We start from the raw sequence: 15,468 nt of genomic DNA, 5'->3' as shown, positions 1-15,468 counted from the left end.
AGAACTGCATTAATGTTATACGGTTCTGTAAATAAATGTAATACATGGGTTTTTAAGTATACTATCAGAGATCTTCACATCTGGAGTACATTCCGATTTATTCATGAAGGAACACTTATTAAAAGACTTCAATGACGAAAAACAGATACAGGTTCTACATTTATTTATTAACATCAACAAATCAGGAGTATATCTCCACTTCTAGCAGAAACAAACAAAACGTAAGTATTGGCAGTGGCTCAATACAGATGCCCATATTAGTGTACATTAGAACAAGGCTATTTACAATTTAACACTGATCAAAGGTCAAACAAACTTTCTCTTCAACACCACAAGCAAAATTAACGTTTTTTTCTCAAACAAGTAAAGTGTCTTGTCCATCCATGATGGGCCTGCCCTTTTCAATACGAAATGTCAGCAAAGAACTGGACCACTCAATGGTTTAAGGCAAATTAATTCTGTTTTGAAGTTTACATAATATTAGGCAGAAAGGAGGGCATGTCACACAGGTCCTTTGTACTCTAGGATCCATGGTAAAGTAGCAGGGTGCTGAAGAGGGCATGGTCGTACAATTGCTCTGCTTTCACAGACTTCTGATGCTCCACCTGGCTGCCTGCTGTACTGTTGATCTCAAATGAGTCACTGCAGATGTGCCGATTTATTTCTGCTGCTGGGACACACTCAAATGGAAGTTGAGGTTGATTGTGGCCATTTAAGGAAAAATCCTCATGGAGTCTTTCACCTGTCACCGTAAATGACAAAAATAGTTAAAGGGAATACATATGCAATCAATACGACCATATTCCTGCTACTTCAAAATACTAAGGCAGTAAAGGCAGAAAACTGATTTTGTTTTGCACAATTATTAAAAAGGTGCCATAAACTAGTTATTAATTCATTTTGATGTTATGTTGTCATTCTTGAAAATAAATGTGCCTGAACCTTTTGGATTACACACCAGGGTAACCAATGCAAAAAATGTTCCAGGGCCTTACGCAATTCCACAAGTTTTGACCTTCTTTTAAATAGGTCAGATCCTGATCTGTAGTTATTTTAACATACAGTTTGTGCTCCGTGGCACGGTGACCTAGTTTTTTTCAAATGGTATTTAAGCTGCTGTGTCAAGAATCTTATGTCCTGCAGGCATGTCATGAGCAATGAACAAACAGAAGTGAATTAAGTTACAGATATCAACATCTTTACGTTTAACGTTTAGCATTAATGTCATAGCTATTCTATATTATCTTATACATATCACAGGCCATTGAAAATGACAGGCATGACATGATGGATACAACATATTACATTAAGAAAAACACAAAGTCCACCACAGTGACATTCAGGAAATGTATCAACATTTAATTATTTTTACATATTCAATACAAAGCTGATCCTGCTCAGTACTAAGTATTGGACAATCCAATTAAAATGATGCAACCTCTGGCATGTGAAACAAATAAAACAGACAGAACTGGCCATGTAACATACCACTACAAAAGACAATGAAATATTTTTCTTTCATCTATAAATGCTGCAAATATACATGAAGTAATAGCTTAACTATTCAATACAGCTCAAGAAGTAAGGCTTCTTGCCAAGGATTAGAAACCCAAGCAAACTTTCTTGAGCAGTACTGTTTATTCAGAACTGATTGTAAAATCATCAATTGCCCATTTCATCAGGGAGGACATTATACAACACCCAGAGGGGTAAGCTCTGCTTGTTGCTTGAAGAACAAAAGTTCTTTGCACACACACACAGTGAATATTCACCATTCTTGAGAATCAAAGCATACAGCTAAAATGAACACAAAAGAAAATAGGAAGAACCAAACTCCAACCCTTCAGACCTCTAAACCTTAGGACACGTCTACAACTACTGAAAAGCTGCACAGTGAATTGTTTATACTTTACAAGCTACATTCATGTTAGGATATGCTTTGGCATTAGGCGATTCTTAAACATAACAGAGCATCAGCTAATGTATGTAAGCAGAAAACATTTGGAGGCATTTCTACACTGAATGCCATTAGAGATCTTAGGCAATCCTTTTAAAACAAATTTTATCTTTGATTGATTAAAAACTACAAATTCTCAATTGTTATTCATTGTTGCCTTAATGCAACAATGAATAACAATGCATTGCAACAATTTGTATCCTGACCTGTACTGGCAGTGGTGACAATTGTGTCCAGGGAATGCCAATTGCTTTGTGTTATCTACAACATTCCTGTATAATTGTGCAAAACAAAAATTATCCTTTTACAGTATTATGATCGTTAATATTACAGATTACACAATTATCTGTATAACTTAAAACATGTGTGTAACAAAAAAAAAATCCTTACTTTTATCTGTCCAAATATAATCAGATACAAGGAGAAGTATAAAATACAGTGTACACACAGCTATACATCTTTCAAACGTAGCATACTACCAATCAAAACATACAAATGCCTGTTTGCATATAATATGCAAAAAACAGCCTGGCAATACCAAAAAGATATACTGCACAATTGGAACATGAGAATGTGGTGCTGCTGCACACATAAACCCCCCTACAGATAGGCATACGAGTTGGTGCAGCGACATGGGGTCTGCATTGATGCCACAGTGATGACCTCCAGCTCTTTAGATGCCGAACATGAACTGTCCTGCCCCCCCAAGTCCTCACACTGATCCATGGGCCCTGGCCCCTGCGGGGTTGAAAACCCATTCAACCCAAATGCTAAAGGTCCTGGCCCACCTGAGCTTACAGTAGCTGCCAGCTCCACATTCATGCTTTCCATCTGGTTGTGTTGAGCACCACCCAGTGGCCCATTTCCATTCAGAAACTCTGGTGGCATACCCAAACCTACGACCAAAGAAATGCATAAACAAACAATGTAATGAAAGCTGGCTAGTTTTTTTTTTGTTATATAACCTCTAAATACCAAAATAACAGTTAAGATCTAATGCTCACAGTATTAAGATTAGAGTATGGTAAAACTTTAATAATTCTTTCACAACATAACCTCACTAAGCACTCTATATTAGTAATTCTTTTATGCACAGTGACTGAGAACAGTAAGGCTGTGCGATACAATTATAAAAGAATACATATATGAATACATTACCTGACAATAGAAAAAATAATTTATAAATTTGATTACATTCATTATTTTCCCTAATCACATTCTTCACAGCAGTATTGTTTCATGTGGATGACATTTCGCTTTCTTCCATACTGCATACTGCAAACAGGAAGTTTGCACGATGGCAATGCAAAGGAAGAGAGTAAACAGGACACGGACCCGGATGAGCCAAAAAAACAAAAAAAACAACAAAAAAAACGAGGAGCTCATACGTAAGAGGGGCTACTTCCACCTAATGAATGTGACTTAAGTAGATGAAGTCTGACAAGCACATGGAAATGGACTGCAGGCGAGCTCTCACAAACAATACTGAACTATTACACTACCAACACAAGACGTTCAGACACCCTAACCCCACAGAACAGGAAAGTTAACGTAGCCACAAAAGGTGTAGCTGGGGCTCTGAGCAAACCCTCAAATCAGATGCTGATGCACCATTTGGTAAAAAATCATTATTTGTTGTAGAATTAAACTATATATGTATTTTATTTTAGATTTATTACATAAATAACACAATTTACATAGATTTCAATTTGTGTTAAATAAAAGGTGGAAAAATGAAATATGATATAATGAAGTACTATTTATTATTTAAGTACATGACTCAGAATGTAAAAAAATAACTGGGGTAATGTTATAGAATTTATGTATTAAATTTAGAGAAAATGTGGTTCATCATGGTGTGTAGAGGAGAGTTTGGTCATATCGCACAGCCTTTACTAACAGTAGTTTGTTCAAGCGTAAACCTTGCTTTTAAAGACACTTTCAAAGTAAGCTAAAAAATAATAACTGAGTCACACTGTAACCTACCATTAGGCCTAGCCTTCTTCACTGGGTTAGCTTCGATGCCATCAAACGATCTCTTTCTGTTGGGCATGCCATTCAAGAAGCTGCGTCCCTGGATGGTTGGGTGATTGTGACCCCCATTCTGAGCCATGCCATTCTGAAAAGCCCCGTTATGGGACTGAGCCATGTTTTGTTGGAAGTTCTGGGCATTGGAGAGAATCTCAGCACACTCCTGGAATCCCTGGGCGTGGGCAAGGTCAGCAGCAGTCAGCCCACTGGCATTCCTCATACTGCACGGGAACGGGAAGACAGAGTGTTAGAAAACCTACACTGCATGTTTGTTTCACACAAAAGACAAAATAAGACACACCCAAGCGCACACACAGGCATACACATACAGACTCATTAAGCAAATACTCGCACATACAGACGGACACAAGCACACAGATGTATAGAAACAACCTGCCCTGCTCTAATCTGCCACATCCTTTTCGTCATCTTTGTGACAGATGACGACTGATCCCTTTTGGATCATTTGTGTCTTTCACAGAACTTAAACAGTTTCCAGATAATGAAGGAAACGTGTCTGCTGCAAAATGATGTGATTAAGACAACAGAAAGTATGCTTCAGCTTATGGCAATATGTGGGTAAAGAGTCGGAAGTGTGTGCATCATAAGTGAACACAAAGGAGAGGAGTTCTTGTGGATGATATCTGTTGGAGCAGGAGAAACACGATCATCAAGGAGTATTTTGCAGAGGCTGAGAGACATTATTCATAATTCAGTGATGCTGCTCAAGGAGCTCAGTACGGCATCCAAATAACAGGGAACGGTGCAGCCATGTTTCAAGTCTGAGCAGGAAAATTTAAAAAGACAGCAGTATACTCTTCATGACTGGATAACTTAATATGATGAAGTTGTGTGTGATGTGGAAGACAAAGATGGAATTAAAAGAGCTGTGCTGCTGAATATTGAAGGTTTTAACAGGGCCTGGAAGAGCAAGATTGTGCAATTCTTGTGGGAATTTCAGAAAGCAGTTCTCCTCAGAGCCCAGGATCAGGTGATGGAGCACTGTATCTTCAGTGTAAACTTGACAGAAACAAGCTCAAGCAGGTTGATGACAGAAGGACAAATGGTAGTCCTGAAGCATCAGAAATCCTGAGGTCTTCTTCTGAAAACAAGGCAAGGCAGGGTCTTCCATTAAAAGCAGATGAAGATTATGAAGAAAATGTGTTGCGTCTCTACAAACATTCAGTTCTCTTTATAACGTTCAGTTATGTTAATCACATCAAGTTGCAGCAGGGATAAGGTGATTTTGAGTGGAATGATGAATGAGCAAACAGTGCAATGATGTAGTCAAAATGCAGACATGTAAACAGCATTATGTATGGAAGCAATGTCACCAGGCTGCAAAATATCAAACAGTTTTATGCAAGGTGGCTGGATTATTAATGAGTTAATCATTAATTTAGTACATAAAGTCTCTGATATCATACAGTGAAGTTTACTTTTACCCCTGTGACAAGAATTGTGTAGAAAATAAATGCCCGTGAACTTTTTGTAGGGTGGGCAGAATGTATCCCAGTAACCAATAGGAGCTTTTCAGCTTAATGATGAGAATTTTTCTCTCCTCTACTGGCCAGTTATGAAACAATAGTGTACTTGTTCTCAGTGTCATCGAACTGCAAAATGAGTTCTCCAAGCAAACAACAAGTCTTTGTCAAAGAACTGGGACTTCTGGAAATGTTCCAGGCTTTTTCCAACTATTAGAGATGTGCTGGAGAAACACCTGCAGGGAATTTTAGACACATATCAGTATACGTAACAGGTGACGACAATCTGCACTGACAATATAGGTTGCCCAAATCAAGTGACATTCACTCCCATACAACAGCTGCACTGCGACTGTCTGGTCATTCATTTTGGATACAAGTTGTTCTTTCTCTGCATTTTTGTCTAAACAATTGTGCAAAAAAGAAACATTTCAAGGACTAGTGCACATGACAAAACATTCTTATAAAGAATCAAAGATTATAAAAAACAAAAAGTAAAAATCACACAATAACTTGTTGCATATTACCCGTCCCCTTCAAATTAACGCTTCCATGAGATTTTGACCAGAATTTACTTTTATAGTGGAAACCATTTTATAGTAAAGTAGATGGCTTGGTCTCACTGTAAGGAATATAACTCTTCTTGGTCGAATCTCAAAACAGCAAAAGTCCATGAACGAAGTCTTTAGAAGCAATGTTTTATTTTTAAACCATCGTATTATAGGTCCAATATGTTAGTATGTGTTCGAAATTTTGGAGGGCAGTCCACTGTGGCCTTTAACCTGACTTAAACCCAAATCCCATCTGTCTCCTAAACTCTGTAATTCAACATTAAACCTGCACAGTAAAAGGTCATGTTTAACGACCCATTAGCAGAAAAGATCAGGATTCTTACTCATATTAGCCCAGTTTTACAGTGGGCAGGTTGAAATATAAAGTGAGGCGGGTTTCTGACCCCAACAGATCTTTGGGTAAGACTCACATGATTAGTCCGTTTCAAATGGCTGAACACTAAAATCACATTCTGTTCTAATGAGATGAAAAAGCAAATGCTATGTTCAGAAAACTCACTGTTACATGAAATTAGCAACTCTCCAGAGCTCAAACTCCATGTTTAACCTTAATTTAATTCTTTACTTCACAACCTAAATTGTTATTTTACTCTAATAACTGACAGGTAACATTCACTAAAATTAAAATGGTCATTCCTTTAGTGAGACCTGACATCTACAGCTTACACAATTTCAACAAAACACAAAACCGGAGTTGACTGATTAACTAGGTTATTGAGTGAAATGTTCAAAGGAAGCGTTAATTCTTTGTAAATGCCTGGTATGCTTTGCTTTTCCGTCCTAAGCACAATATGTATCTTCTCTAACTATCATCTAACCTTCCAGAGGCAGCCTATTATCATGCTACATGTTGACATGTGACTCACGTGATTAAACCTGTCCATATAAAGGGCTCCTATGGTTAGTTCACAAAATCAAAAACAAATAATAGTACAAAATAAAATCAAAAGCTAGATACAGGAACAATCATGGATAATAAGCAAAGCATGCAGGTATAAAACTTTAGTTTTGATTCATTAAAAAACCTAGCATTAAAACCAATCACCGCAAGAAATACCTCAACAGTTTGCCAGTGTGTAGATAGGAAGCGATAGTGAGAACACTCAATGCCACAACAGTGCGGCTATCCCAGGGAACGGGGCAGACTCAGCAGTGTCTATTCTCCCCCTTTCTAGGATTACTTGAAAAAACCAAGTCATTTCCAATTCAATGGCTGCAAAACATTAAGACGTATGGTTCTGTTTCTGTTAACAGTATAGAAAACTTTTTTTGTAACTTATTGTCACTTTCATAAAGGAAAAGGTGACAAAGAATAGATGTCAAAACAGACTATAATATTGAATAGGGTTAATACTGTGACATACAAAATAAAACATTTCTTGGTATAAAGGTTAAATATTCTGTACAGTGAAATGACAGTGAATAACCATTGCAACAGGATGATGGTTAGCATTACACAGTTAATAGTTCATAACATGTAGCTACACAAATCTAAGCCTTCTCACTCAGCTGCTCTAAGCCTTTGTCTCTGCCCTTTTCTCATTACCAACAGCCTCTAAAATCTGTCCTGCCTGAGGCTAGCCTGCAATAGACCACCTTACCAACTGAGGCTCATGACAAGTTCTACCAAAAATCATTTTAATTAGTGTCCTGACAGATAATAAATGTTGATGTAAATGTTTTTGGAGTTTAATATATATTAAGATTTCTATTAAAACCACTGAAGATAAATCTAATTTTCTTTTTAGGATACATTACTTTAATTAAATCTTGTTAGGTTGTGACAAAATGACAACTTTGCCTTTAACTGTAGGAATGAAAATTGAATTACTGTAATACACAAGTCTTATAGAATTACATAGTGAGGTGACTAATAAAAGATGGAAGTAAGAAGTGCCCCCATGGTGTGGAGGAAGAGAGCAAGAAATCTGGCAGAGGACGTCAAGAACCAGAGCAGAGAATTTTCATGACCAAAACAACCGTGGTTGGCAAAAAAAAAAAAAAAAAAAAAGACTGACGTTCAATGTCCAGATCATTGATGTGCTGTATTAAGTCCTTAGTCTTCTTCTATCTTTTAACAGGGTGCAGTAGCAGACTGTTCAAGTCACTGAATACACCATCACAATAGGAAGCAAGTCCACTGTAGATGTGAATACAGTCACCAGTAATTTTAATATTATTTTTAAAAAGCAAACAAATACTCGTTTCTCAAGCGTATCTTCATTGATACTGGAACAAAATAGATTCCATTAAAACGTGCCTTTTTGAAAGCATCATTACTACAAGAAGTTTCTTCTTAGCACCAGTCCACGTTACAAGAAGACAAAGTCATCTGTAGGTCATCTGTATCTTCAAGTCTCAGGATACACAACTGTCACTGTGGTCCAGACACTTCTGTCAGGATCCTGTTGTGAATTTCAGGCCAAAGAAATCTTCTTTAAAGTTAGGAGTGTGTCACCACTCATGTAAAATCCAGTGAATTAGATTGATGCTGGAGAAGAACTTGAGATTCAGCAGATGTCCTGGAAAATCGTCAAGTTAAAAAAAAGAGAAAATCTGGATCAGGTTTGAACCAGTCAACATCAAGAAAGGCCTCCCCTTCAGACAACGGTAGCAAAGGAAAAAGGAAATGCCCTTTTTTCATGTAGCAGATTTAAAAATGTATTTTTGAAAGGACCGTTTCCTTCAGAAACTCTGAAAGATGATGGACAACACAAAAAAATGTAAGACAAAAGGAGAAGGTCACGTACACCTAGCGCTGAAATGCATTTAGGTCAGATTTAATCATACTGCTTTATGTTTGTAAAAATAACATGTTACTGTTGTACAAGTTCACTGATAAATAGGATGATATATAAAACAGAGTAAATCTTTATCATTGATTTTCAGGGATATAAATCTGCATTTTTTTTCCCAGTTTATCCTAAAACTTAAAAAATAAAATTAACAGTATTTGGACCTGTGTATTTGCTATAACGTTACATTTGAGCTTAATTCTAAATCTAGGACATATTCATAATGTATACTATTTTTAAAATAAGAATTAGTATGGCACAGATTTTTATACGCAAGACCCTAAAATACATCTGCACAGCTGTATGCCAATTTGTAAAATTATTAATTAATCTAAATGGCAGATCTGTTGCATTTTTTTTCCAAGCTAATGGAAATATAGGAAAGTATATGATGCATTACAAGTCTATATTTAAATTAAAGACACATGAATTGTTTGGTTGATAATATGAGAAACCATTTTTAGATCAGCTATTTTTTAAATTGTAAAACATTTGAGAAAAACTGCCTAAAATAAAATAAAATATTCTGACAATTTAAAAGTATTTTGTCATGAGCCTCATTCCCACTCAGTGTCCTTTAGTGTCTCTCCCAGATGTGCTCCATTACATTACTAATAAATTAACAAAAATAACCTGATAATGATTAAAACTAACTACAGTATCTGTCATCTGCAAAGGGGAAAAAAAAATCACATATCATTTTCATTACTTACAGATAAAAACTGATCAGCTGATAACCAAATGCACATTACAGGACCTCAACGTGAGTGGAACATTTATTAATACACAGTCTGTTTGTTCTGCCAAATTAGCCGATGTAACCAAGGGGTTTATGTCACTAAAAAAAGCTAATGACTGATCAAGCCAATTGTGTGGGTACAATGACTAACAAAACATTTCTACATTTTTTTTCAGCAGCCAATAAGTAATCCAACAAAAATAGATGCAGAGTAACACTTGCTTTTGAGCAAACTCTGAAACACGTTGGAATTCAATTCATTACAGAAACTGTAATAACTGGTGACTCAGATTTAAAAGTACAGATCATTCAACTTATTTTTTTGTCTCACTGGACCAAGTGTCTGATGAATTCAGCAAAAAGCTTTAGTTTGACTTTTTAGTGATAGCATATATTGGTTAAGTAGCTCACTTGAAAAAATACTTCAGTTATGACACAATGAAAATATAGAAAACCTCCCCATAGGAAAATTTACATCTATAAACTCCCTGTTAGTGTTGCCGTTTAAAAATCAGTGGTGTCAGAAGTGTAAAACCTGTTGCAAAGAATGAAACTGCAAATATACAGTGATGATTTAACCAAAAGAAACCATTAACACATTACAAAATTGATATATGCATTAGTAAGATACTGTAACTTGAGTACTAGATACAGTATCATAATACTAGTACACAGTATTTAACCTGTAACTTAAATGTGTTAGACTACAAATATATAATATTAAATTTGCTTAATTGTATAACATGAGACTATGCAGTCGGTGAAAATTGTGCTTGAGCTTTGCTGTTAACGAACAAACTTAATTATTGTCCAAACCTCTCAGGATACCCAAAGTGGAAACAGGTATCACAGTCATTTGACTTGGCTTTGCCTCTATATTTAACAAAAGAAAATAATAGTTTGTTTCCTCGTTTATTGTAAAGTGAGTGAAGTAGTGACAAAAGTATTCTATAAATGCAGTCATTCTGCCCTAGCACAAAAGCAGCTGCCAACTGTTAAGGTGTGGCTAAGTTCAACCACTGCGCTCAGTTAATCATTTACAGAGTACAAAACATCACTAGGAAACAAGCAGTCTGGAAACAGTTAAATATATAATCTAATACCCAGTATCTCTGTATCAGTGCTCAAGTCCAACAGCACTAAAACAACAGCAGCCAAATCAATTTGACCTACATTAAACTAAATACATGTTTAATCTACACATTTTCATCCTATGCAACAGATGTGTTTACTCTCTGATGGTAAGTAAGTTTCAGAAAAGAAAAATAATGTGCATTTGGTCATTCAGTCAAGCTATGTATGTAAGACAGTAACCAAAACAAATGTTAACAAAGAAAACCACACTCTAGATTTAACAAAGATCATGCAATATGGCCTAGTAGGCTAATAACAAATTTTTTCAACTTTTACATTAAGTTGCCCTCATGAATGTGTAATAAATGTTTTGCAATGAAAAAGCAGTTAATGAGCACCGAAGGCAAGAATCTTGGAAAATTATGTTTTTTTTCTGTTAAAAATTCTATATTTTAGTTCCTCATAACTATATTGAAATTCAAGTCTCTGCTGAATGCAACTAAAATCATTCATGAATCAATACAAACCCATCTGATAAAATTATTACACTCACATAGGACAACTTAATGCTAATTGTTGCAATAATAAACAACAATTTCAAGGATTAACAAAATGTCACATTTTCAAGGGGGCACCACCAAATATATTTAACAACACACGTCATAACTGTTCTACAAATACCACAGAAAACTAGCAACGAGCGAGCAAGTGAGCTAATAACGACAGTCAAGCATTCGTGCTATACACTAAACGGCTTCACTATCATTAGCAATAATATAATCATGTCACAATAATATGATTTTAACACAATAATGGAACACAAGGGAGTATCACAAGGCGGCGTTATATTGTGTGGCATTAAGTGTAATTCTACCTTCGGTTCAGTATACTTCTCATTTATTACAGCGAAATTTGCTTCAGCTGATTTATGTTTTCTTTTAGCACATTCTCTTTAGACTTAATTACGTTTTTGTATGCATGTCATGTTATGTTTAATGTTTATATTCAAAGAAAATGTCCGCAAATTAATCATCCCACCTTCTTGGAAATTCTTATCTTAATATTTCACAAAGTCAGTCAGACCTACATGGATAATTTGTAGGTCCTTCTAGTAACCTTACTTATACAAACAAATTTAATAATGGAGTTTCCGCTCTCCTCCCGTTTGAGTTTGGTGGTGATCCCTTGTAAAGGTGTGTCTGAGATGTTGAATAGTGCAAAAGAAAAAAAAATGGGGACACAGGTTTGATCACAGGACTTACTCAGCTTTCGCTCCCTGAATCAAGAGAGCGTTGATACAGCCCAGACTGCCCGCACGAGCAGCCTTGTGGATGGGCGTCTCGCCCACATAGTCCTAAGAGATGATAAGAAACAAAACCATGACTGTACTCAGCATAACAACAGCAGCATGAGCCAATATGCTATCTAAGTTAGTTACAAAGAAATATATGACTGAGTTTCAGAAAAGGTTTTGTCTGCTTGTTTTACTACAGTGGTTGAAAATCAGGCTGCAGGAATGGAAACAGGGTGAAACAGAAGAGCCTGAACTTTTCACCCAGACTTCACTACCACCCACGCATTTACAGTGACATAACAATCAGGCAGATGGAAAGAAAAATGCATACACTGAGAAGGCTCTGACCACAATGTAATGTTGGCAGAGCCTAAGTAGCAGACCTAACACTCCTCCAGTCAAAGTAAATCCAACAGGAGGGAGATAGTCACGTATACCATCATCACACACAACTACATTTCATGATGACGACAACATATTATGTCACTGTGACCTAAAAATCCAATTTCTCTCAGTGGTGCAGCAGTGCATAAAATATATCCCCAGTGGCTGAGTCTGTGCATGGAAGTACACAAAAGAGAGGATGACATAAAAAGATGAAAACCAAACAGCTTGAGTTCCCCCACTCTTCAAAATGTGACAGATTCATATTATTAGAATATGAGTCAGGTGTTAAGGACTAAGCAGCAACAGTACACTTAAAGGGTCATGACCCTGCAGTCGGAATGATCCTCACTGATGGGATCAGTCCAAGCTCAACAGCACACACTGCTGTGCTCTTTTTCACTCACGCATTTGCATGTGTGAATTTGAATTTTGTTACTGTAAATGTGTTTCGTTAATTTAACGTTTTGTTGGTAAGGATTATTCAAATGCATTAGGGCTGGGTATTGTTTAAATATTTTTTACACCAATACAAATACTAATACTAGTTCCTGATCAATACTTTAATCCATATACTCAAAAACGGAAATTAGTCAGTTTCAGCACCATCTTTGACCTCTCAGACATAATGTATCACCAAATTACAACAACTTTAAGCCGTTTAACATAATCTCATTAAATACATACAAAAGCTGTGGATGTGTGCTGAATGTACTTGCACTCATAAGGTTTTGGTATTGACATACAGTGTCAAAACTACTAATGTATTTTTTTCAATAGCATCTAAGCTACTCGGGTGGGGTTGTAAGAGCATGGCATGTCAGTACCCAGCCTGATAATCTACAGTCTTAACCTGTCTGCTGTTTGACTTGCCTAAGTAAGTACTCTGTGCTTCCTCATGAGCAAGACAATTCCTGTAAACATCCATGACAGCAGCACCGACTTTCAACTGAATAGCTTATTTCAGAGTTTGTGTGGTGTGTGTATCTGATGTCCCACCTGTCTGTTAATATCTGCACCAGCTTGGAGTAGCCATAATAAGCACTCAGGGTGGCCCCCAAATGCAGCAATGTGAGTGGGTGTCTGTGCAAACCTGGAGGTTACAGCATTGACACCACAGCCCACCTGAACCAGACGCATCACACACTCCAGCTGTAATAAAAACAAAAGCAATACAGAGCAATTACTTTAAATTCAGCCAACGGGCAGGTAAAGACAAGTGAAGTAGCTAGTCAAAGGCAACAAAAATGAAACACTATTGTGTGAAGAAGATTTTCACAGCTTTGGGCATGCATCCATTTTTTGTGCAAACTGTAGGTCTGCCCTGCCCTAGGTGTAGAGTACAACAAATGTGGAGGTGAGTAGTTAAGCGTGGGTGAGTGAGACAATCTAACAGCTTGTAAATCCACACTTCAAACACCTACAAGTGGAGTTATTTCAAGCAATTGCACATATTCTTATCTGGCGCAAAAATAGTCACCTATAGCGCAGATGCCATTCTTTTACAATGTTAATTATTTCCGCAACACCAGTTGTTCATTTGACTAGGATTAGATTGATGAATATGGCTAGCTTTGGTTAAAATGGCAGAAGTGGTTTTAAGCTAGCAGATGTTTCTCGTTAGGTTAGTTTCTTTGTTTGCTCATTCGTCGGCCATTTACATTATTACTGCCCAAACTCAAACTATTTTCAACTGCAACTAAACTCTACTAATTATTCCTACACATTATGTTTTAATTCACGCAAAGAGAAATGAGTTTTCTGGGAGTAAATGTGGATGTAATGTTGCTAACGGTTCGCTGTCTGCTTCCAGCTGCTTTATGGTCTCATCAGCTAACAGTTAAATCAGGAAATGGCCGAGGAGAGGAGGCTCATGTCGGAGAGCGCTCATTTTGGACACAGTTTCCACAAATTTTCCATTGGAGATACTCTAGTCGGGATAAACAAACAAAAGAGGGATACCTTTCCGAAATGAGCGGCCCAATGAATGGGCGTCCAGCCGTAGAAGGTGTCCTCCACATTAAGGTCAGCCGGGTTTGAGGTGCACTGAAGAAGGGAGCACAAGGCACCGACATCTCCATCCCTGCACGCCCGGTGGAGGGGGAAGCGGGCGGTCAGCACCTCCTCACTCGAGAATCCAGACTCCAGTCCCACCGACATCGTGGCGTCGCTCGGCTGTTTAGCGGGTGAGTATTGACGGTGGATGGGGTAAAAGTGCGTGTCTGCCGCGGCGGATAGGGAGCCTGTGTTTGAGGACACACGCCGCCCTGGCTGGTGTGTGTTTCTGCCTGACAACACAAAGCAGACAGGGAAGAGCACGCGCCGAAGTGAAATTTGAGAAGCGCCGAGTGAGCCGCAAATCCCGGACTGGATCACATCTGAGCCCCGGCTTTTGTTCTCCTGTTCCTGGGGTTTTTCCTTTGTTACCACTGGGGAGTTTTACCGCCACCACATGGGCAACAGAGGTGGGGTGTAACCAAGCACTTTTACGTAAATACTGCTTTTAAGTGTAGATTTGATATGATTTACTTCACGAGGCTATTTCCATTTTATGATACTTTAAATTCTAATCCACTGGTAGAATAGACGGACTGGATCATGGAGCGGAATCAGATCTAGTAGTAATTATATTTGCCCACTAGGGGGCAGAAAAACATAAAAGTAAAGCATTTACATTGCGCTCTTACATTACACTCTTCTTACATTACATGGGTGGATTACACAAACAAAAAAGTGTAACAGGTAGTCAGAGCTTTTACAGACAGTAAAAGTGTTAATAGGCACTGCTGCAAGTAGTGTTGGGCGTTATTGCCAAAGCTGTTATGAAAATGTTAATGACAATAAATTAAACAATAGAAATGAAACAGAACCATCCATCACACTTAAAGTTAGATGTGATTGAGTTTAAGGAAAGAGAAGTTGAAAATACATGTTCTACCATGTTTAAATACTAATTAAGGATATGTAATGATGGTTAACTTCATTTAAAATGTATTCCAGATGGATTAAGTGATTCAACAACCAGTAAAACATTAAACCCAACCTGTCCACTTAAATACTGTGCCATTTAATTGTGCTAGAGGTTAGTTTGTGAATGTACATGAACTGGACTACAGGTTCTGTTACTGCTCCCTCATA

General features: G+C 37.3%; 1 protein-coding gene across 2 annotated transcripts; it reads right to left on the bottom strand.

Moving 5' to 3' along the window:
* Nucleotides 1–144: 144 nt before the first annotated feature.
* ankrd10b (ankyrin repeat domain 10b) lies at nucleotides 145–14,638 on the bottom strand. Of its 2 annotated transcripts, XM_030124576.1 has the most exons (6): nucleotides 14,293–14,637; nucleotides 13,330–13,482; nucleotides 11,915–12,006; nucleotides 3,944–4,209; nucleotides 2,746–2,853; nucleotides 145–742 (listed from the first exon to the last, which is right to left on the bottom strand). In XM_030124576.1, exons 1-6 carry the CDS (start codon nucleotides 14,488–14,490, stop codon nucleotides 522–524), a joined length of 1,038 nt encoding a protein of 345 aa, XP_029980436.1. In that variant the 5' UTR covers nucleotides 14,491–14,637; the 3' UTR covers nucleotides 145–521. The 2 variants fall into 2 exon arrangements, with proteins under 2 accessions (XP_029980436.1, XP_029980437.1); XM_030124577.1 differs by lacking the exon at nucleotides 2,746–2,853 and having other exon boundaries at nucleotides 14,293–14,638.
* Between the last annotated feature and the right edge of the window lie 830 nt (nucleotides 14,639–15,468).

The sequence above is a fragment of the Sphaeramia orbicularis genome, chromosome 21 (genome assembly GCF_902148855.1).
Source record: "Sphaeramia orbicularis chromosome 21, fSphaOr1.1, whole genome shotgun sequence".
NCBI classification, from domain to species: Eukaryota; Metazoa; Chordata; class Actinopteri; order Kurtiformes; family Apogonidae; genus Sphaeramia; species Sphaeramia orbicularis.
The sequence above is the reverse complement of the archived record's forward strand: the minus strand, read 5'-3'. Positions and strand labels throughout refer to the sequence as shown.